This window comes from Sceloporus undulatus, unplaced genomic scaffold (genome assembly GCF_019175285.1).
Source record: "Sceloporus undulatus isolate JIND9_A2432 ecotype Alabama unplaced genomic scaffold, SceUnd_v1.1 scaffold_16, whole genome shotgun sequence".
Classification (NCBI taxonomy): Eukaryota; Metazoa; Chordata; class Lepidosauria; order Squamata; family Phrynosomatidae; genus Sceloporus; species Sceloporus undulatus.
Window position 1 is genome coordinate 2,270,155 of NW_024802938.1, and position 24,258 is coordinate 2,294,412.

General features: G+C 40.8%; 2 protein-coding genes across 3 annotated transcripts in view; both read right to left on the reverse strand.

Annotated features, from left to right (window-relative positions):
• LOC121917375 (cytochrome b5 reductase 4-like) overlaps positions 1-14,506 on the reverse strand; it is a 40,314-nt gene extending 25,808 nt beyond the window's left edge. Inside the window, exons 1-4 of one of the 2 annotated variants that reach the window (XM_042443296.1) lie at positions 13,843-14,000; positions 10,226-10,379; positions 6,623-6,723; positions 4,195-4,282 (exon numbers count right to left, since the gene is read on the reverse strand). In XM_042443296.1, the coding sequence (XP_042299230.1) occupies positions 4,195-4,282; positions 6,623-6,723; positions 10,226-10,379; positions 13,843-13,953 (454 nt within the window). In that variant the 5' untranslated portion in view covers positions 13,954-14,000. Of the gene's footprint in view, positions 1-4,194; positions 4,283-6,622; positions 6,724-10,225; positions 10,380-13,842; positions 14,001-14,276 lie in introns of those variants that run through there. The other variant, XM_042443297.1, reaches the window with a different exon arrangement.
• Positions 14,507-18,440: 3,934 nt separating this feature from the next.
• LOC121917352 (protein ripply2-like) overlaps positions 18,441-24,258 on the reverse strand; it is a 7,272-nt gene continuing 1,454 nt past the window's right edge. Inside the window, exons 3-4 of the mRNA XM_042443255.1 lie at positions 23,151-23,215; positions 18,441-18,696 (exon numbers count right to left, since the gene is read on the reverse strand). Coding sequence (XP_042299189.1) covers positions 18,531-18,696; positions 23,151-23,215 — 231 coding nt within the window. The 3' untranslated portion in view covers positions 18,441-18,530. The remainder of the gene's footprint in view (positions 18,697-23,150; positions 23,216-24,258) is intronic.

The window sequence follows — 24,258 nt, forward strand, 5'->3', positions numbered from 1 at the left end:
AACTGATGATGATACAACTTCACTGTACATAAATATATTAATTTGATGGACCACTAGTACTGTCCTTTCTAAAAATTCTATAAAGTGTTTAGACATAAATCAATAAAACCATTTGTATATCGGAAGTGATAAGTGCCAAATAAAAGTACTGATCCATGCCACACTCCTCCTTTTCTAGACATATCTTTTTTTAGAGGGCCCTAGAGTATGAAATCAAGTTACATGCAGCACAAGTTACTTGGGGTTGGGGGGGAGCTTTCATTGGCCCACTGTCAGCAGGAAGTCACAGTCAAGAAGCTGCCCTAGAGCAAAAACAGAAGCCTAATAACACAATAAAGAGGCTAGACAAGAAGGCTGGCTGGCAAAAACAACACAAGTCTATGTGTCACTTACAACCTGAGAGTGGTTTAGGATGCTTTGTCCTTGAATGTTATTTTAATCATATAAAAGTGATAAACCTGTATCAAGATTGTTCCGTTTTAAATCTATTTTCTTGTACTTAAAGATCACTAAGCCAATTTAGCTTGAAGAGCTCCCATGCAACTAGAAGAAACTACATCACTACACTGCAGCTTCCAAGCATGCCAAGCCAACAGCATCAGCTACCTAGCAACAGTAAAATCCTATCTTCTGGATTCTCCACCGCTGAGCTGATGAGACAGACAAGCAGATTAAGACAGGAGGCTAGAATGGACTTTAAAATGGCCTTTTAAAGAATAAATTTAAAACCGAGTCATTGTTTAGGGATGTTGGCAAGCATTTAATACACGCATAAATGTTAACAAAGTTGTGCCGTAAAAGATTTACTGTATTAATGGACAGAACCACTGATTTGTGAACTGACACAAACAGTGCTTTAAAAAAATCTGAATGACATTAGTGTGTGCTGCATTGAAAGTAAAATGTTGCCATTACCACAAATTGGGTGTATTATTTGAAGAGGATTTTGAAAAGTGTTTTTGAGCTACATCTATGTGCCTGTTATGAATAGGGTTGAATGTGTGCAAGGGGCTGTATTAAAGTCCAAACACTGTGAGAACCTTCTATAATGACCAAAAGTCTACGTGTAGTTTTATATTATAAACTTATATTTTTGGCAGGTTTCTTCAGAGGAGAATTGCCATTGCTATCCTCTGAGGCTGAGAGAGTGTGACTTACTCAGGGTCACCCAGTGAGTTTACAGGATTGCCCAGGGCCACCCAGTGAGGCTGATCTGGGATTCAAACCTTGGTCTCTAGAATAATAGTCCAACATTCAAACCACTACATCAAAAAAAAAAAAATGCATGGAATTCATGGGGTAGCCATAGTTCAACAGGCAACTGGAGTTTTCTTCATAAGAGAACAGTATGTGTTGTGCTTTGACTCACACTGTAGCATTTTGACTTCGAGTCTTAAGGTAATGATAAAAGCCAAAAGAGAAGGCTGAACTTTGCATACTGAAGGCAGCTAATTCTTATGTTTCACAGTTCTTGCTGTTGTGTGTCTTCCAGTCATTCCCAATCTTGGCAAGATTTGTATAGAAGTGTTTGCTTTTACCTTCCTCTGAGGCTGAGACAGTGTTGTACCTGAGGTCATCCAATTGGTCTTCATAGCAGAACAGGGATCCGAACCCTGGCCTCCAGAGACATAATCAATTTCTCAAGCCACTACACCACAGATACACATTTCTAGCATAATTCAAATACAACTTCACACAGACTTAAATACTGTACTCAACACTTGCTAATATCCACTAGAGGACAAATATCTTTTAAATAATGTGAATTGATAGGATTAACTGAAATAAAATATTTTAATAAGTGCAATCACCTGCCTAGTTATACATGTCTATATAAAAATTATTATTATTATTATTATCATCATCATCATCATCATCATCATCAGCCTTCATTTCCTGTTTAGGCAAGTGTGTGGCAGCTGTGATAAACCTAATTTCATATACCTGTCCCCACAGATGACTACTGTATTAAGAGTTACATTTCTCATCAAAAAAGTAACACATGACAAGATATGGTACTCTCTCAATGAATCTGAGTTAAGGCTGAATGCTTAAACCAAAAGCAACATTGCAGTATACTGCACACCAAATTGATGTTGTCTTCACACACAGGCACACCAAATGAAGCCCTCATAGCAATTATTTTTCCTGTTTATGTTGAGTGGTCTGAGTTTATAATTAGCTTGATGTTAAGGTCTGCACAAATTAGAAAAAACTGGTAGAAATACTTCAAATTCTCTCTCTCTCTCTCTCTCTCTCTCTCTCTCTCTCTCACACACACACACACACACACACAGGGACAAAAAGAAAGCTAGGCTTCAATTACATGGTGCACGTTGTAAGAAACCTGACAGTGTGACACATGTAGCGCATTGCAAACAAGTTTTGAAATACATTTCCCCCATGTTTAAGATAGCTGCTTGCATCACAACACTGACAAGGTGAGGTAATAAAACAGCCATGGGGCCATTATGGCAATTTCACAACAAATGGCTGCAAGGACATGCAGTGCTGACATAACATACTCTAATATGTTGCACATGTGAGTAAATTTTCCATTTCTGTATACATATTCAGACAAGCAACTGGCCATTGCTTCAAAAATGTGTACCCCCCCTCAAAAAAAAAATCCATGCTCTGCTTGTTAATTACATAAAAATATTTATGACTATAACAGTAACTACCTCACACAAAGATTTTTAGTTCCTATCCAAGTGAAAGAGTTTCCTCCCTTCCGGATGTCCACTATCCCTCCGCTCTTAATGGCAAAGTGATTTAAAAAAAAAAAACCTTGAAAAGTTTAGCCTTATGACATACAAGAGTCATTAGCCAAGATTTCATTAGTTATTTTTGTTATTTCATAACTTGCTGTTTGGAGCGCCGTTATTTCACTATTGTTTTAGTATTTTATCCTCATGCTCGTAAACAAATTTCAAAAGTCATACATTCCCAGCCAACTTTTTAAAAGGACATTCATTATAGAATAAAAAAGAACATCCCTTCTGAAGGTTTGCATAAGGTGATCCTTATCTTTAAAGTTTGACAGCCTCCTAAATTCTTAGTGCTATACAGTGAATGCAATAAATATACTTTCTAACCCAGGCATCACACAAAGAGGTGAAAGAGACAGCCCAAAAAAGGGAGGACTGGGGACACCCCAGAGCAGCTTGCCCTGGAGCCTCAGCAAATAAGATGCATGCAGCCCCAATCCTTTTTGGGTTGGTAAAGGGCTACTTTAGGCAGCCCAGCCACAACTCCAGGGCGGCTCCCGAGCACTCTGGGGGCATGTGGCATCAAAACACCATACCCCCAGGGTGGCTTAAAGCCACCCTCATCTGGTTGGTTGGGTGACTTCTGGGCATCTTCCAGGCATGCAGCGATAAAATGCCACATCCAAGTCATCTGAAAACTGGCCCCAAAGTCAAATTTCCTTACAGTTGCCTATCAGGGTATATTATAAAGAGCAAATCTGGTTTCCACAAAAGGTGTATGACAGTCCTAGAAGTACTGTTGTCTGTTTTTGCTAGACAAAGTAAGCAAACTCTGGAGAGCACTAGATAGATTATGACAAGAAAACTGAGATATGACTCAAGGTGTTGTACTGATGTATGCTTCATGGAGGGGGAGGGTCAATGGAGGGGAAATCAATAGATGAGGGTTTAAAAAAAACCAATAAAACATCCATCAGTAGAACACCTTGAGACATGTATCCAGTGTCTTTTTATTTGGCTATACACCAAGGGTGGGCAACTTCCAACCCTTTTCTCCCCACCTCACCCTAAAATAGTACTAAAATAGATTGGGAGAGGGAATAGGACGAAATGGCCAATTATGCTCAGTAACTGGGCACAGCTATTCTGGAGACATTTTCTCCTAGGATGTGAGGGAGCCATTGGCAAAGGAATCCTGAGGCCTACACTTTGCCTATCCCTACTATACACATGCAGTACTGCCTTCTCCCAGCTTGGTACCCTCCAGATGTTTTGAACATCAGCTCCAACTAGCCAGCACCACCAATGTTTAACGATGATATGGACTGTTTAAAACACCTAGAGGGCACCAAGTTACGGGGTGATGCTCTTGTAATAGACTGTGGTCATTCAAACTAGTTCATGCTTTCTTTAAAGACAAAGCTCCAAATCATGCTGTTTTCAAAACAACACACCACAGTTCCTTTTAAAATATGGTGATTACCTTTCAAAGGAACAGCAAAGGGTTTGAGAGCCATTCTTCCAACCATGCATTCTTTCAGCATGGACTCATAATTGACCCAGCGATGAACCTGAACATAAGAAAAGGGTATTACTATACTTTTAATGCACTGAGACGTTTCTGAGAATGTCTGATAAAGTAAATACTAAGCTATCACATTCCCTACAAGTTCACTGAGGACAAGCATACTTGAACAAATGAGTGCTGCTTTTTCTCCCAATGTGAATTCTAAATGCTTTTTGAGATGTTTTTCAAACATTTCTTTTGGCTTCCTGTTATCAGCTTCGGCTGATATGCCAGCTGCGCCCTTTCCTGGAAGTAAAGGACCTAGAAACTGTTGTATATTCACTGGTAACTTCACAACTTGTTTTCTGTAATGCGCTCTACATGAGGCTACCCTTGTGCCTAGTCTGGAAACTTCAACTAGTGCAAAATATGGCAGCCAGGCTGGTTGCCGGAAAAACTAGGAGTGACCGAATAACACCCATCTTAAAATCTCTTCACTGGCTGCCTATTAGTTTTCAGGCACAGTACAAGGTGTTGTTTATAACCTTTAAAGCCCTACATGGCTTGGGCCCAACCTATTTGAAGGATCGCCTGCTCCCACATAATCCACTCCGTACCCTCAGGTCCTCTGGGAGGAATCTATTGCAGCCTTTAATAACCAGACTAACTGCTACCTCCCAGAGGGCCTTCTCTGAAATTGCCGCCAAACTATCCCCAAATTGCCAGCTTAACAGCTTTTAAAAAGCTGTCAAGACGGATCTCTTCCGGCAGGCCTTTCCTGAATAAAAGTGCCCGGCCACAGAATGACTGCCCCCCACATCATGTATTAGCCCACCACTCTGTCCTCGTTATAATTTTATTGTGTTTTTAATAGATATTTTTATTGTAACATGTTTAATCCTGTTTTAAGGGGGGAATTTGGGACATAATTTTGTAAATGTGGATTTTAATGTGTTGTGAGCTGCTTTGATTGTCTCATCACAGAAAAGTGGGATACAAATAAAATATTTTATTTAGTTTTATTATTTATTTATTTATTATTACCAAGGGTACTCTGTTGTGTAACTTATGGGGGGGGGGGAACTCCACAATATCCAATGAGAACTAATGCTGGACATTTGAAAATGAGTATATAAAAACAATGCCTTAAAAACATGCAGATTTTTATAAATATACCAGTACACTCAAAACAGAAACAATGCAACTGCATGAGGTAGTACTTACGTTTCTTATTCTACTATGTGAGAGTGTACCCCACTATTTTTTAGTGGGTTTTTTGGGCTATGTAGCCATGTTCTAGCCCTAAAAACCCACTAAAAACTATGGATGCCGGCCATGAAAGCTTTCAAATTCACAGTGTATCCCACTGAATTTGAAATCATTTTTTACAACACTAATGTATAGGATATGAATTAAATTAGTTTCATAGTGACAAAACAGCTTTGTCTTGAACTAGATAAAAATTCTACAATTCCTAGGATACTCTAGCACTGAGCCAGGGCAGTTAAAGTAGTCTCAAACTAGATTATTTCTGAAGTGTGTTTTGGATCTGATTTTACTTTATGTGAAAGCTTATGCTACAAATTTCTTTCTCACAGTTAGTACCAAAGGTGCTACAGTATCCTTTTGCATACTGATCCAGGCTAACATAGCTATGTCTTTGAATTCTAGAATCAATCGGTCAGTCTCAAAGGAGCTACTAGAATCATTTATGCCTTTTTACATTAACACAGATGGTCAGCTTTATTACAGTTGGCACTCTGTTTTTGTGGGGGATCCGTTCCGGACCCTCCCATGCAAACAGAGGCTCGCACATATTCAAGCCTCATAGGCTTGAATGGGGCACACGTGTGTGTGCGCGGCTCGGGTGCATGCACCACTGAAGACAGAGGAGATCGCCCCTCTGCAGGTAATCGAGGGTGCGGATCCAAGATCCGCAAGTTAGGAGGGGCAACTGTACTGCAGTGCAATAGTCTTTTAAAACAGGTGTTGGCAAAGTGCAGCACTGGGCAGGATGTAGCCTAGCTGTTTTTGCAGACTTTGACCTATCTAGACTCCCCAAACCCCATCTTCCTTTTCTGGCTAAAAAATAAAGCATGTGTGTGAAACCTGGTAGCATCCAAGGGTAGTAATTCAACTTTTAAATAAGCTGCAAGGTTTAACATCAAGCAATACCCATTTTTTTCAAAAACATGTGGACTTCCAGCCACCTCCAGTTTTGCTCATTTGTTTGTTTATCATCTGTGACAGTCCCAGGGAAGGAAATAAGTGTCTGGATCCACTACAGTTGCCACCTCTGTTTTGAAAAGCATAATCCAGATTCTTCTTCTTGTTACAGGACACTTTAATATACAATACTTGGATTGTGTTTTGATGAACTGAATGTCAACTACACTGTTGTTACCTGATCAAACAGATCTGTGCCATCAGATCCTGCTGCTTTCATTAACTCATCTTCACCACCAGGATGATACTCCATATATGGGGTGACATTATATACAAGACCTAAAAAGTTAAAAAAAAAAAAAAGATTTTACAATGTTTCCAAGCTTGGCAAAAGTAGGCATGGGAAGGATGGATCACATTAATAGATTACAAGCAAAATGGGAGACAACAGTGTGATGTAGCAAGAAAAAAAGGGCAATGCACGTCTAGGTTGTACCAACATAAATGTACTATCTTGATCACGGGAACAGTGCCACCTTATTCCGATTTGATAAGACTTCACCTGGAATACTGCATCCAATTTGGGAGGGAAACTTAAAGAAGGATATTGACAAGCTGAAATATGTCCCAACCAAGATGGCAATAGGTTGGGAAAGCAAACATGGGAAACAGTTGAGGGAGATGAGTATATTTAGTATGCATAAGATTAAGAGGTGATATCATCATTATCATCATTCATTTATGACCACAGATCAAAATAAGAAGTGATATGGTGAAAGTTGAACAACTCTCATGTGAAAAATGAAGGAAGCTTGTTTTCTGTTGCTCCATAGACAGGGCCCCATCCAATAGATTCAAACTACAAGGTAAGGAGATTCCGATTAAATATTATGTAGAACTTCCTGAGTAAGAGCTGTTTGAAAGGAGAACAGACCACTTCAGAACATGATGAATTTCTGATGGTGGCTTTTGAATGGTTGTCAAGTGCCAGGAATGTTTTAGCTGTGGAAGTCTGAACAAGCAGGGTGTTGGACTAGCTGGCCTTTGTGTTCCTTCCCTACTCTGTAATTCTCAGAATCACCAGTTAAAACATGGAGACTTTGAGAAGAAACATATATGAACTGGTACACAGGTCTTTTAACAATATTTTTTTTCTTGTTTACAGACACATACCAATCCAAAGTACCTACAGTTGGACCGCCATATCATCAGATTGCTTATCCATAGATTCAATCATACATAGCTTGAATACACACACACACACACACACCAAAAAGCAAACTAAATTTTACCATTTTACATAAGGCACACCATTTCACTATGCCATTGTATTTAATGGGATTTGAACATCCAGGCACTGTTCTTGTATAACACTGTTAAAATGTACCATAGTAGTAGTGTATTGATGTATACTGTGTGTTTGTTTGTGTGCGCATTGCTTCAAGTTGCCTGTCAACTTATGCCGACTCCATGAATACAATACAGACATTTTTTTTCTCTAGAGCAAATTGAGGTGAGGGAAAAATTCCAAGCCAAACTGATTATAAGTATTTACAAAGTATAAATTAAACATTGATAGCTTTAAAACTGTCTGTGTATATATGAATTTCATAAGGTTTTCTTATGCAAGGAATACTCAGAGGTGGTTTTGTCAGTTTCATCTTCTGAAATATAGCACTAGTGACCCAGAAAAAAATGGGCCATTTGTCAATTTATATCTGCCTGTTTGCTAAACATGGATATAATAGGGCAGCAGTGTGTTTAGAATAGGACCAAACTAATCTTTTAGCTTCATGTCCTTGCACATTAATGTTTTAAAAAAAGATCTTAAGTGCCTTCTGTCCCAAATATGAAGAGATCATTCAAATTTCATTAAATCCTTATGCTCACCCATCCTTACTTTGGAAACCATTTTCATGCTACATGCATTAACAGTGCCATCTAGTGTAAAGTATTGAAAACTGCATAGTTTAAACAAATCATTGAGCTTCTGGGCAATTTTCATGCACCTTTCAGGCCATTTTTAAATATCTGCCGTAATCTGTTCTGGAAGCACTTGCCCTCCTCTGTTTTCTCATCTATCCTGCCTTTAGTATGAGCACAAACAGTTATGCCTGCTGAAATTTTGTAACTTCTTTGGCATTGTTTTCCTTGCTTCATCCTTTAGATCCTTTGTGACATGCCCCTAAATTTTACCCTCTGCTTATCCATGGGTCATATTAAAATCCATAATTTTGGCCCCAAAACCTACCCTCAACTTATACATGAGGTCAACTTATAGTTGAGTATATACGGTAATCAGGAACATCCAACCTCCAACTACTTTAAAAGCATCTAGCCTGCCTCTGCAGGAAACAGACTACTGGCTTTTGGTTTGTTCCAACAAGGAAATTCTTCTGTTGTTACCCAAACCTTGCAGTGACACTCTGTAAACCAGAATTCTTACACAAGAACAAAGCAAAGTATTAAGTAATGCATGCTAGAACCAGAAGAACAATAAATATTGCATTTGGTAGAATGGGGGAGATTTTACAGAAAGCTAGACATCCAATGAGCACAACACACACATCGTCTCTACTTTGGCACTGTGGAAACCAAATAAGCAAACCTAGCATTTAGTGATAGTGCTTTGCTTCCCCATTCCATCTAGTAGTCTCCAATTGAAGCCATTGGATATGTCTGTTTCCACTTTTTTCTCAGAGAAAATGAGCCATGCTGTTTACAATAAGGACAGAGGAGAATGAGAGAGAAATGATGTGCTCAGTGCTCTGTCCAAAGGTCACAAATATATCAAGTCACTTCTTACTAACTACCAAATGGTAATTATCTGATCCCGCCTCCTAAACTCCAAATTGAGATAGGTATGTGAAATTAAGTTGTTTTCCAAATATTTGTTTTGAAAGATCAATTTTTTGAAATGTAAATAGTTATATTCCTCAAATGGAATGGATTCAAACTAGAGGAAACAATTTCCACCTAAAATTTAGGAAGAACTTCCTGACAGTAAGAGCTGTTTGACAGTGACACACACTTCCTCTGAGAGCAGTGGAGACTCCTCCTTTGGAGGTTTTTAAACAGAGGCTGGATGGCTGTCTGTCAGGGGTGCTTTGATTGTGAATTCCTGCATGGCAGAATGGGGTTGGACTGGATGGCCCTTGCGGTCTCTTCCAACTCTAAGATTCTATGAAATATCAGTGATCTTTTGCTTGGTGAAGGGGCAGAGAAAAATATGCATGTAAGTTAGCTTTTATATGAGCATTTCCATTCTAATGGTATCAGTAAAGGTAAAGGTTTTCCCTTGACAAGACTGTCTAGTCATAACTCACTGTAGGGGATGGTGCTCATCTCTGCTACTAAGCCAAAGAGCCAGCATTCTCAAAGACGACTCCAGTGATCATGTGACCAGCATGATCGCATGGAACGCTGTTATCTTCCCACCAAAGTGGTGCCTATTTATCTACTTGCACTTTTACCTGCTTATGAACTGCTTGGTTGGCAGATACAGATGGTATCAGTACAGTTTTCAAAACTAATATATTATTAAAATGTTTTATTGCTATTTATAACCCTCTTCCTCCTGTTACTTGTTTGAAGAGAAAACACCAAATAATAACTACCTTCTAGCAAAAGTGCAAACAACTTCATTTAAACATTATCACACCTACCTAGTGATAACGTATCTCACTTTTACAAGACAAGAGCCTTACCAGCATAATTTAGTTATTAAACCACGACTAAAAAGCAAACAATATATATGTTTGTATGTATGTATGTATATATGTGTATATATATATGTGTGTGTGTGTGTGTGTGTGTGTGATGTGTCAATACAACAACTTACCTCTTATACATATCCAGCAGTCATCCTTCTTATTATGTTTGGCAAGCTCTTCTTCAGTCACTTCTATTAATCTACCTTTTAGACCTGTTAGATCTTTCCCACTTTTAGTTAGCCGAATCCAGTCCATAAGACTTCGACCTGGTTTCAAAGGTACCTAGAAAGAGACAAGGAAAAAGGTATCTCAACACGTAAAGTAGATTAAAATATTGCTATTTTATATGGTATACTGCATTTCCCCCCATATTATTGAGTTAGCAAGAGTATACTGTTGTTGTTTGCCATCATGTCAATATCAACATATCACAACCCTATGAATGAGAAACCTCCAAGAGTCCAGGTCATCAACAGCCCTGCTCAGGTCTTGCAAATTCAGGGCTATGGCTTCACTGATTGAGTCTATCCATATGCAGTGTGGTCTTCATCTTTTCCTATTGCCTTCTACTTTTCTCAGCATTACTGTCTCTTCTAATGGATCATGTTGTCTTCACACAATGTTCCACTAAAACAGTCACTATGTTGGATTTATTCACCTATAATCAATTTGTTTTTATGTACATTTTAGAGACATAAGAATATAAATAATGCAATATTTGTTGTTTAGAATTTTAAAAAGAGCTATATTAGAACTGATATTGTGTGTCGCATAGTTTCATACTACCTGTGAGGCCCCTCCACAATTCTCACAGATCACTACATTGCTGATGAAAGAACCAGTTGACACATCTGCACTGTTGCCAAATAGTTTACAAGAAAAATATGTGCTCATCTATCTCACCCACCAATAAATACCCACATCATCATCTTCATCAATCTTTATTTAGTCAATGGACCCAATGTAACATGCTGTAACTTAAAACATCATAAGGAATAAAATTTACATAAAAGTACAAATAAATTACAGTCCTTTTTCATGGGGGATCCATTCCAGACCTCCTCGTGAAAGCAGAGTTTCACCTATATTCAAGCCCCATTGGCTTAAATATAGACATGGGCATGAGCCTGCGCCCCATTCATTCTCCCTCTGTTCATGCCTTGCACATAAGCGAAGGATGCGGATCCAAAGAACGCAAGAACAGCGGGAGGACTATACATAAATTTAGATTAATAGAATGAGTTATAGCACGGAATTATTTAATTTTAGATCTAAAGTATGTTACCATTGGTCACCCCCTTTTAATAATTTGTTCTCTCTGATTTTAACAGCTAGAGTAAAAAATGTGGCACCCGAGAAGGTGATATTCATACATTTGTCTTCCAGCAACATTTTCATGTAGAACATTTCAGAATGACCTGGCATACAGCTCAGTAAGGAGAAGATCAGCTGGCTATGGCACTGATTGTAAAAAAACAAAAGGTAACAAAATGTGTGATAGTGCTTCAACTACTGTACTGTGGATCCTGTAACTTCCTTCTACTTTAGCAATTGCAGTATGGCTTATACAACTCTCCAGAAACAGGAAACTGCTAAACATATGTAAATAGTGCCATGGTGTTGTGCTGTTAGTGTGCCTTCAAGTCATTTCTGACTTATGGCATCCCTAAGGCAACCCTGTCATAGAGTTTTCTTGGCATGGTTTGTTCAGATGAGCTTTGCCATTGCCTTCCCCTGAGGATGAGAGCATGTGATTTGGCCAAGGCCACCCAGTGGGTTACATGGCCAAGCTGGGAATCAAACCCTAGTATCCAGAGTTGTAATCTAGCGCCCAAACCACTATTTGCGCCCTACAATATGTGTACTACATTACAAGGGAATTCAGAGACATAGCTGCGAAAGTCTGGAATATAAGTATGTAAAAGGATCTTGTAGCACCTTTGAGACTTTGACTGCATCTGCATCGAAGAAATAATCCAGTTTGACACCACTTTAATCGCCATGGCTCAATGCTATGGGATTCTGGGGTGTGTAGTTTTGTGAGATATTTAGGCTTCTATGTCAGAGTGATCTGGAACCACAACAAACTACAATCCCCAGAAATCCATAGCATGGAGCCGTGGCAGTTAAAGCAGTGCCAAACTGCATTAATTCTGCAGTGCAGATGCAGCCTGAGTGAAAGAAGTTGCAGTACAGGCTTTTGTAGACTTAGGAGCTGTGCAGACCAGCCACTAAGACCACACGACGCACACCCCAACTCTGCCCCCATGGCAGTGTGATGCTATGCGCCACACTACATGGCAAGCTGCTTTATGGCGCTCCTCTGGTGTTGTGTCCACATGATGCAGTGCCAAAGGAGCACCGTAAAGCTGCAGCACTGGCGCCTTGAAAAATCCAGATCAAGGGCACAGCATGTGGCTGCAGCAGCCCCAATCTGGAAAAGATAGAGGCAGCTGCCTCTTCATGGGGCAGTCTGCACAGACCCTTAGAGCCAGAACAGATAGGCATGAAAAGCTGGTTTCCAGCTGAAATGGAAGTGTGGTGTATGCACAACGCAGGCCCCCAAGATGTCTGGAAGCTGGCTTCATGTTGCCCAGCTCCCCACATGTGGGCCAGCTTATAGGCACTCTGGAGACATGGCGTTTAGATGCCACATGCCTCCAGAGTGCCTTAAAGCAGCAGTGGAAAAGCCAGCCTTTTGCCAGAGCAAAAAAGAGCAGCTCTTTGCCACTTCTTTTTGGGCAAGCAAATGGGCAGATTGGGCCCACAGCATGCGATTCCCGTGGCCCCAATCCGGCTTTCTCAGGGGCAGTTTGAAAACACCCCTTTGCAGCAATCTGTTCTGCTGCTTAGTCTACTTCCTCAGGTGGACCTCCTGACTCCATGCATCAGTATCAAAGATGCTACAAGAGACCTTTGCAGGCACCCTGAGCCCAAGTGCCTGCGTGGCATAGTGATTTGTGCGTTTGGACTAGGACTCTGGGGGCCAGGGTTCTAATCCCAGCTTGCCCATAAAACCTACTGGGCAGGGTAACCAGATTTTTCCTCTTTTTCCAAGACATGTCCTTCATTTCAGCCTTCTGTCCAGGAGGAATCCCCAAAGTCCTCCACTTTGAGCATGACTAAGTAGCATGGATTTACTCTTCTATAAATGTTTTAGCTGTTATTTAGTCAGGTCCTACATTTCTCCTGAATGTCCTACATATTGTGACGCCTTGTCCTCCTTTGCGGTGTGACTTTGGGCGAGTCACACTCTCTCAGCCTTGGAGCCTGGCAATGGCATAACCCCCTGTGAACAAATCTTGCCAAGAAAAGCCACGATAGGTTTGCCTGTCAGGAATCACAGAGACAGCATGGCTTAGTGGTTTGAGTATTGGACTATGACTCTGGAGACCAGGGTTTGGCTATTTGCTTGGCCATGGAAGCCCACTGGGGGCGACCTTGAGCCAGTCACACTCTCTCAGCCCCAGGGGAAGGCAATGGCAAAAAAAAACAACCACCTCTGAACAAACTTTTGCCAAGTAAAGCCCATTATGGCTTAAGCCCAGCGGTTCCCAAACTTTGATCCTACAGCAGTTATGGACTTCAGCTCCCAGAATCCCCAATCAACTTGGCTAACAGGCAGGGATTCTGGGAGTTGTAGTGAAAAGCATCTGGAAGACCAAAGTCTGGGAATCGCTGGGTTAGCCTTAGGGTCACCATAAGTGGGAAATGAAGGCACACAACAACAACAACAACAACACACCTGGTTCCCTGAGAGGTCCACCACCATTTCCCTCTCCCTCCAGAGGAGAGTCCAGCAGCACAGGCAGCCATTGAACAGGTGCAGCTTCCTCCTGCCAATGAAAGCACCCATTTCAAGAGACAAGAAGACCCCTGCGAGGCTCTAAGGCAGTGGCCCCCAAACTGTGCCCCTTTAAGAGATTTTGGACTTCAGCTCCCAGAATCCCAGACTATTGGCCAACATGGCTGAGGCTTCTGGGAGATGAAGTCTACAATCTCTTAAAGGGCACAGTTTGGGGACCACTGCCCCAATGATTCTCAACCTCTGCTCCTCCAGTTGCTTTTTTTGGTACTTCAATTCCCATGAGCCTTTGCCAGAGCGGCCAATGAGGACAGCTTCTGGGAGCTTAAGTCCAAACCCTCTGGAGCCCAAGACTGAGAGCCACCCCTGCTCACCTTGCTGCGCCCCGCCTGCGCCACCCGCTGCTGGGAGCCAGGGGCCGGAAAAGCCTGAGATGGCGCGTTCAGCATCCTGCCCCGCTCAGACTCCGAGCTCAATGGAAGCAACAGCAGCACCACTTCCGGGTTGAGCCCGGCTTCGAAGCCCAGCGGCCATTATAGGATGAGGTGTATACTGCGCAGGCGCCACATTAAGACTGGGGCCGGACTGCTTCCTCTGGACTCAAGTGAAGCTGGGGGACCTGAGTTGCGCAGGCGCAGATGCACTCTAGTTTAGGCCCCACCCACCGGGGTTGATTGACACCCACGCCAATAAACACAGTGGTTAAGCGGCAGTAGAAAAAGGTGCGGGCGGGCGCCAAACTCAGGCTGCAGAAATCCACACTGCAGGAATAATCCGGATTGATACCGCTTTAACTGTCATAGCTCAATGCTATGGAATTTTGGGATCCGTAGTTTGTTGAGATGCTTAGCCTTCTCTGTCAGAGAGCCCTCGTGCCTCAACAAACTACAAATCCCAGAATTCCATAGCATTCCATGGCAGTTAAAGTGGGGTCAGCCCGGATTATTTTTACAGTGCGGGTGCAGTAAACTGAGGCTGCATCCGCACTGCAGGAATAATCCAGTTCGACACCCCTCACACACACTTTAACTGGGATTTGTAGTTTGCTGTGGCACCAGAGCTCTTTCACAAAAACTACATATCCCAGGATTCCTTAGCAGTTAGAGCCATGGCAGTTAAAGTGGGGTCGAACTGGATTATTATTTCTGCAGTGCTGCTTCAGTTCGAGGAAACTATGGTCTAAAACACACTGCAGAAATAACCCAGTTTGATACCGCTTTAACTGCCTTGGCTCAGTGCTAGGGAATTCTGGAAACTGTAGTTTTGTGAGATATTTAATCTTCTCTGTCAGAGAGAGTTCTGGTGCCACAATAAACTACAGTTCCCAATATTCTCTAGCACTGGGGCAGGGCAGTTAAAGCGGTCTCAAACTAGATTATTCCTGCAGTCTGTTCTGGACCTAAGGCTGCATCCACACTGCAAAAATAATCCAGTTTGACCCCACTTTAACTGCCATGGCTCAATGCTATGGAATTCTGGGAGCTGTAGTTTGTTGTGGCACCAGAGCCCATCCTCCTCAGAGAGGGAAATGAAAGCTCAGTAGTCCCACAAAGAAGCTGATTTAGATCATTTCCCTCCTGCTGATTTCAACTTGCTTTGTTTGTTTTGAGGTAGTGCAGGGAGGACTGGAAAGCCAGCCTGGAGTAATGGTTTGAAGATTGGGACTTTGAGGACCAGGGTTCGAATCTCTGCTCAGCTATGGAGGTTTATCAGACGCAAGTTTTGGACCCTCAGTTCCGCTAAGGATGTGAAACGAATGTTGCGAAATGAAGTTATAATGTGATGTTCTACCACATTGTTTGCTTTTCCGTCATTCCCCGAAACGTGACTTTAGTGCTATGATTGCAAAAATCATTGTGATTTGTGTGATGCGAAATCATGCATAGCGGAACTGTTTTCTACACCAGCGCCTTCCTTTTGTCTTGAACATTTTGCAACAACATCTTTGCGCATGCTCCTTGGAGGTTTTGGTGGCATCATGACCTTTGTGCTGGGGGGGGGGGGGGGGGGGAGCCGCCCCTTCCAGTTTCCTGTTTGACATATATGTCAGAGACACATACTAATAAACATATCTCTGCATATTCACAGTATCCACAATAGCTGATAACACACACACGTTTTTATATTCACATGTATTCCTTCAGGTCAGAAGAAGGTGCTGGACTGGATGACCCTTTGAGGACCCTCCCATCTCTCTGGCATCCTATGTATTCCTTCAGAAGAAGGGGGGACTTGATGACCCTTTAGGGTCTCCTTCATTTATAGCATCCTATGTATTCCTCCATCACACATCAAGACAAAACACACGCACCCCCTCCCCCCGGGGTTGCCCTGAAAAAGGAAGGCCACCGAAAGGGAATGGGGGGGAAAGCAGCACAGCATCATGGGAACTTTGCTATCAGTAACGTTTGCGTTGCATTGCGTTGCTGCCTACCACACCAAACCATTTCGCAACGCATTAGAAAGGATAACGGGAGACAAATGCCGGACTTCCCTTTATTCCCCCCGTAATGCCTAAAAAGGGGAGGAATGACGCTAAAACTACAGAAGCGTTGTGCAACGGGCTCCCATAGAAATGAATGATGTATGGAAGAACATCACGTTATCTCTTTATTGCGCAATGTTGGTTGCGCAAAAGTGACTCTCTGGGCAGGAAAAATCGCCAAAAACTCGCGTCTGATAAACTCCTTGGAAACCCACTGAGTTACTCCTAGGACCAGATCAAGTTTATTTTAATTAGCCAGCCAGGCTTTTGCATACAACCATAAAACAACCCAATACCATATTAAAACATAAGTAAAAATGGGACAGCTAAATTGGTAATAAAACACAGAATAAGACTAAGATTATATCTTGTCACTAGACAATTTAAAAGTTTCTCTTGTCACAGCTAACTTGATGTACTTGGCCGTTCGATAAGACATGTAGTAACTAATTAAAATATTAATTATTTTGAAATAATAGCACTTCTGATATGTTCAATAAGGTCCAAAACACACTGCAGAAATAATTCAGTTTGAGACCGCTGTAACTGCCCTGGCTCAGTGCTAGGGAATCCTGGAAATTGTAGTTTATTTTGGCAACAGAGCTCTCTGAGTGAGGAGGCTGAATGTCTCACAGAACTATAGTTCCCAGAATTCTCTAGCACTGAGGGAGGGCAATTAATGCAGTCTCAAACTGGATGATTTCAGTAGTGTATTTTGGACCTCAGAAGGTCAACGTAATGGGCTCTCAAATCCAAATGCAAAGAACATTCCTGGAAAAAAACTTGATACAAAATGTAGGGCATTCAAGAAAAATATAGGGCATGATGACCAAATAAATGCTAGAAACACAGAAATGTAAATCCATGCTTCTTGGTCATGCTCAAAATGGAGGATGTTTTGGAATCTTTTGTCTTTTTACAGCCATGTGCGCGCTGTCTACCTCGGGCCAGTCACACTCTCTCAGTCTCAGAGGAAGGGAAAGGAAACCCACTCTGAAGAAACCATGCCAAGAAAACCCCATTATAAGTTTGCCTTAAGAGTTACCATAAATCAGAAATGACATGAAGATACACATCATCAACATCAACAACAACAAAGGTTGGGGAAAACAGAAATGGTGTGTATCCCTCTCTTGTACAGACAAGACTGGAACCTCTCATAATACTATGACCATTTTCTTAGGAATCACTGAAACACAGGGAGACTTTCTGCGGAGGAAAAATACTTTTTCCAACAGTACCAATGGGGTACCATTCTCTGCCATTCAGCCCACAAAACCCTCTTCAGTGGAGTAATCCCCACATGCAGAAAAAAGAGGTTTGGTTTCATTACTATCCTCTTCTGACAATATATTCTGAGTAACAATTTAGGATTGCTTCTTGCTGTACAAATTTCCAATATGAAAAGAAGGGGAAGTGGGAAGAAAGGAGTCTTGCTGCACCTCTAAATATTCATCTAGTTTATCAGATCATTTGTATTTTGTATTTACTCTGTTCAGTTCCTTAAGCGAGTTTTAGCATAATACGATGCAATACTGAGCATGTTTATTCAGGTCCAAAAACACACTGCAGAAAGAATCCAGTTTGAGATCCTGGTTCAGTGACATGGAATTCTGGGAACTGCAGTTTTGTGAGACATTTAGCCTTCTCTGTCAGAGAGCTCTGGTGCTTCAACAAACTATAATTTCCAGGATCCCCTAGCACTGAGCCAGGGCAGTTAAAGAGGTCTCAAACTGGAGTATTTCTGCAGTGTGTTTTGGACATTAGTTTCACTTTGAAATTTATGTACTCCCATCTATCTATGCATACCATTGCAGCACCACTATTAGTTCTCTACATACTGTATCAATTCAGAGCTAAGGAAGACTTCTATCTATCTATACATACCATTGCAGCTTCATTATTCTATACATATCAGTTCAGAACTAAGGGAAGTGAATATAAAGATTATTTGTTCACTGGGGAATTATGGGGGGTAGGCAAGATGCATAGAAGACTCAAATGCTGGTATTATGAAAATAAAAAAAATCATTGGAATTTTAATTGAAAATAACTTACATATAAATTAGCTTAAACATATTATAGCAAGCTGCAATTGATATTAAATCAATGGATATAAACAGTAACATTAGTCCTTGTACAATCAATAATCCACTTCTGCTCCAGAATCATGCTCCAGCTCATCAGTTTCCTCCTCGCTCTCCGACTCTTCGTAAAAGGAAATTGTGGCTTGAACAGGAAAGTTCCTCAGAAGTGCTTCCGCTTCATGATAGAGGTAGTCGAAGCACCTTGATTTGGGCCAGAATAATCTAAAACAAACAAAATTGCAACTTAAAAAAAAACTAAAAAGAATTGTCCAAAGGAGGGCGACTAAAATGGTGAAAGGTCTGGAAACCATGCCCTATGAGGAACGACTTAGGGAGCTGGGGATGTTTAGCCTGGAGAAAAGGTTAAGAGGTGATATGATAGCCCTGTTCAAATATTTGAAGGGATGTCATATTGAGGAGGGAGCAAGCTTGTTTTCTGCTGCTCCAGAGACTAGGACCCGGAACAATGGATGCAAACTGCAGGAAAAGAGATTCCACCTCAATATTAGGAGGAACTTCCTGACAGTAAGGGCTGTTCGACAGTGGAACAAACTCCCTCGGAGTGTCGTGGAGTCTCCTTCCTTGGAGGTCTTCAAGCAGAGGCTGGATGGCCATCTGTCGGGGATGCTTTGATTGTGATTTCCTGCATGGCGGGGGGGTTGGACTGGATGGCCCCTGTGGTCTCTTCCAACTCTATGATTCTATGATTCTATGATTCTATGATTCTATGGTTTGCTCTAGGGTTTACTTCAAGTTATCCCACTAAACTAGAATGGAAAAGTGCAGAACCATTTCTCCTCCAGATATTTTGGATTGCAGCATCCACAGTACCTTGCTATTGGGCTTACTTGGGTGAGTCTGAAATCTAAAACATCTAGAGACCCCAAGCTTCTCACTTTGACTAGAGTTAACTGGAAATAAAATTTCCCTGATGTTGAACAAAGAAAAGAAAAGCACAAACATGTAAGGTTATGCCTTTTTTGTTTTAATTGCAGAGGAAGCTCTGCTGAGTCAACAAATAGATAGCTTTGTTGAAATATTCCCTTTATGTTCTCAGAATAGCCAAATTCTTTTACAACTTGTTTAAAAGAGCGTGAAAACCAACTCCAGGAACTGAAATAAATCTGTTGTAAAATATGCAGAAGTGTGACTTATGAAATGCTGATGCTACACTCTCACATACAAGCCATAACCCATATATCAATTTTAGTATCTAAGCAATAGGATCAGAACTGGAGGCATAAAATGTTGCCTGTAGCTCACCAAAGCACATGGAGAGAGAAAACCAGCTTTCCTCTTGGAAAAGGTGAGCTAGAATGCCTCCCCCAGCACTTAAAGAGAATTAGGCTTCTGTCCACTCCCACCAAGATCCACAACAATATCCCAAGTTTAAAAAGGTCAGATCTCACCAAAGCACATGGAGAGAGAAAACCAGCTTTGAAACTACAGTGATCCCTCCACATTCGCTGGGGTTGGGGGGTGAAGGACCCCTGTGAATGTGGAAAAACTGCAAATAAATCCCATGATTTTCATGATTTCTTGATATTCTTCTCTTGTCAAATTCAGGGGTAGGAATTTTGTTTTTTCTTTATTTACTTTGAATCCTGCCAATTGGCCAGTTAACTCTACATCCAGTTAACTCTACATGTTTGTGTAAAGTATTTATTCTATATGTTAAAATTTTATTCATGTGATTATGAACTATAAGATATTCTTAAGATACGTTTAATTAGGATGTTGCCATCTTTGATTTTGATTAAGTTTAAAGGACTTATCTATTATGACTATGTAACAAACAAATTGTTAAAGTGAATGTGAAGTGAATTAAATTCAAATGAGAAAGTTCAATAGCGGCAACCATAGTCTGAACATCTGTTCAGTGTCGAATCACTCCATCAATTCAAAACGATCCAACGCAAAAATCGGTTTATTATGTAGTGTGAATGAGGCCTCACACTCCACTAGTGAACCAGTTAGATCTTGGTCTCACCTCTCCCGCAAAGCCAAGCACTGCTTTTTAAGCAGAGGGATTTTAAATGATCACCATAAGCAATTTAAAAAACAAAAGCTCAATTAAGGCAAAAATATCCATCAAACGTGTGATCCTAAAGCCCCATTTGAAATAAATGTGTTAGACTTTAAGGTAACACAGGATTCTTTGTTAAAATGTCAAGAGTATTTGTAGAAAGAGCTGCAGATGCAAAATGATTTCTTTTCCACATCACTGCCCACCAATTTCCCTATCACCATTAAAGCTACAAAGAAAACATAGCTAAAACTCCATAATATGCAACCCCAAACTTATTTCAGTTTTCAGTGGGTCCTTATTATCTGCTGGGGTTAGGTTCCAGGACCTCCCATGGATAACAAAATCTGTGGAGAGCTCAAGTCCCATTAAATATAATGGCATAGCAAAATTGTGTCCCTCACATAAAATGGAAAATCAAGGTTTGATAGTTGGAATTTATAATTTTCTTGAATATTTTCAATCTGGATGCTTGAATCTGTGGATAAAAATTCCGTGGATAAAGAAGGACAACTGTACTACAAACACAAATGCTGATTATGTTGTTTACTATAAAGAAAAAGTGCATTCAATCAGAAATTAAACTATATTTATACCTAAATAAGATCAGATCCATTTTGCAACTAAAGGAACCCCACAGTGAAACAGTAAGGCATGTTCTAAAAATACAGAGCTGCTGTCTGTATACACTGGTTTTAGTAATAATTCAAAGGCTTTATTGAGGCAAAACATATCTGCAAGTCTGGAGATGTCACTGACTGAGAACCTTGATAACACAATGGACATTTAGTGAGTCCATCACTTCTCAAATATCATAGGTCTCTTTCACACTACACAGTTTTGGTACTTTGATACTACTTTAGTTGTCATGGGTCCATTCTAGGAAATTCAGGGGTTTGTAGTTCTATGAGCTATTTCGAATTCTTGCTAGAGAGCCCTAGTGCAGTCGTTTTTAACCGTTGGTTCTTCTCAAGCATTTTGGACTTCTGCTCCCAGAATTCAATACTATTGACAATGCTGGCAGGGGCTTCTGGGAGCTGAAGTCTGAAAAAGTTTCGGAGACCATTGTAGTACAGTACCTCACTCACAGGGTGACTAGATGTCATGACCATAAAGGAAGACAAGGCACTGCAAAATGCAGGACATACAAGAAAAATATATGACATTACAATCATGTATCTTGTGCATTTTTGGTTGGCCCAATAAAAAGGTACCACTGTCTTGTGCTTAGTGAAACTTAGTGATACTTAATATCATTCTACACAGCCAAAAAACCAAGAGATTGGAATAACTATGCATGTATGTGTGTACCTTCACGTTGCTTGCTGCCTTATGGTGGCCCATGAATTTCATAGGAATACACAAGGGGTGGTTTGCCAATCCCTTCCTTTGAAATACAGCCTACAGCACCTGATATTTTTGGTTGTCTCCCATTCAAGTACTGATCAGAACTGACCCTACTTAGCTTCCAAGATCAGATGGGATGTGGTTCCTTTAGGGTATTTAGGCCTATCGAGCTCAAATAAAATTATGGTTCTCCAAGGTCAAGCAATTTATCTATGGTCTATACATTTATGTTTTAATGCCACCATATGGAATATTTAAGGCCGCAATCTGGAAGGGTTCCCACAGAAGTCTGTAAGTGTTATGGACTTCCCAGCAAGTTTAGCTTTGTACTGGATTCTCCAGAGGAGTCTGAATCATTACCTACTCTGAATCCTGGGATTTGTAGTTTGTTGTGACAGAGAGGCTAAATATCTCACAAAGGTACAAATCCCAGAATTCCATAGCACTGAGCTGTCAAACTGCATTAATTCTGCAATGTAGATGCAGCCTTGCTGAGTTATACCTAGGTATAACTATAGTTGACCCCAGTACTGCATCCACATTGCAGTACTAATCCAGTTTGGCACCACTTTGAGGCGCTAACAGTTTGTTGCTTCAGTTTCATGAATCCTAACATCATCTGCCTCAACTAAATGCCTCAATCTTTCCAAGTCCAACACTCAAAACTACAACACCATGCTGTCTCCCTTAAATGTAAAGAGTAGTCTCTCCTAAGCCATAAACATTCTCACATATTAGATTGTCCTATGTGGTTTGAGCATTGGACTATGACTCTAGAGACCAGGGTTCAATTCCCACTCAGCCATGGAACCCACTGGATGACCATGGCCTAATTACATGGGAGTTTGTCAGACAAGGGAAATTAGAAGTATAATCCAATGGCAATCCAAACGCAATTATAGGGTTTAACGTTACTGTGTGATAGACTACCGCATGCAATTTCAGGCAATGGCAAGCTATTTTCGGGCAATGGGAAGTCAGTTTGAATGCAATTCAAATTCGCGTAAATTTGATGTACTAGTGAATTTACATGAATGCGTTCTAGCCCCACTTTCTTTTCATTTGAAATTAAGAGAAATTCCTCCCGTGTGATAAACTCCATGCTCTCAGCCTCAGTGGAAGGCAATGGCAAACCTCCTCTGAACAAATCTTGCCAAGATAGGGTTGCCTTAGGGTCACCATAAGTCAGAAACAACTTGAAGGCATGCAACAGTGTTAATGGCACAGGAGCCCTCTTAGGGGAAAAAAACCCAGATAATTTAATGGGCTACTGATACTATTAAAAATTATTAATATATCTTACCTGACAGGGTGCGTATACTGTGTCAGTTTTGCTGAGTCTTCTGTGGTCTCAAAGGAATCACACAACTAGGGAGTGTGAGATGGAGATATGGGTCAAAAACAGCATGATTAACAATACAAACTGAACAGTCTTCAAGTGTAATACATCTGTTATCACTTTGTAATGGAGCTTACACAATACCAATAACATTGGAAAAGAGTGGATTTTATTTTAGGTCAACCACAACACTTTTCTACCTAAGGTGGAAAAAACCCAAAGCTGGTCAGGTTATTTTGGTACCCAGAGCAAAAGAATCTCACTAGCATCTCTGTACTCACCTGGATGTCAAAATACCACATTAATAAGCTAAATAATGATTTGCTACCTTTTTATGACCCCTCCCAAAAATCAGCTAACTTGAAACTGTCATCTCACTATACCTAAAGGTACAGTTAGGGAGCATTGGACTACGACTGCTGGGGACCAGGGTTTGAATCCCCACTCAGTCATGGAAACCCACTTGGTGACCTTGGGCAAGTCACACTTTCTCAGCTTCAGGGAAAGGCACTGGCAAACCTCCTCTGAACAAATAAACATGATAGGATTGCCTTAGGGTCACCATAAATCGGAAGTGACTTAAGGCACACAACAACAAAGTGCTCTGGAAGTGCTGCCAGGGTTCGAATCTGTTTCCTTTAAATATTTTTTTAAAAATTCATTCCCTCCTGCACACATCACCACCACCACCATCATCACTATTATTATTAATATATTATAATACCAATACTAATAGATAATAATAGTAAAGAGATCTTGTAGCACCTCTGAGGCTAGCTGAAAGAAAGAAGTTGGCAGCATGAGCTTTCCTAGACTTAAGTCTACTTCCTCAGATACATTTGTTCATATAATAATAGTGATGAAAATGATGGTGGTGATGATGATGTGTGCAGGAAGGACTGAGTTAAAAAATATCTAAAGAAAACAGTTTTAAAACAGCAGCCAGCACTTCCAGAGCACTTAGTATATTAGTATAAGTATTAGTATAGTATTATAGTAATTATTATTATTATTATTACTATTATTTATATTTCCTGCCTCTCCCTACAGAGCGAGGTGGGATTACAACCGG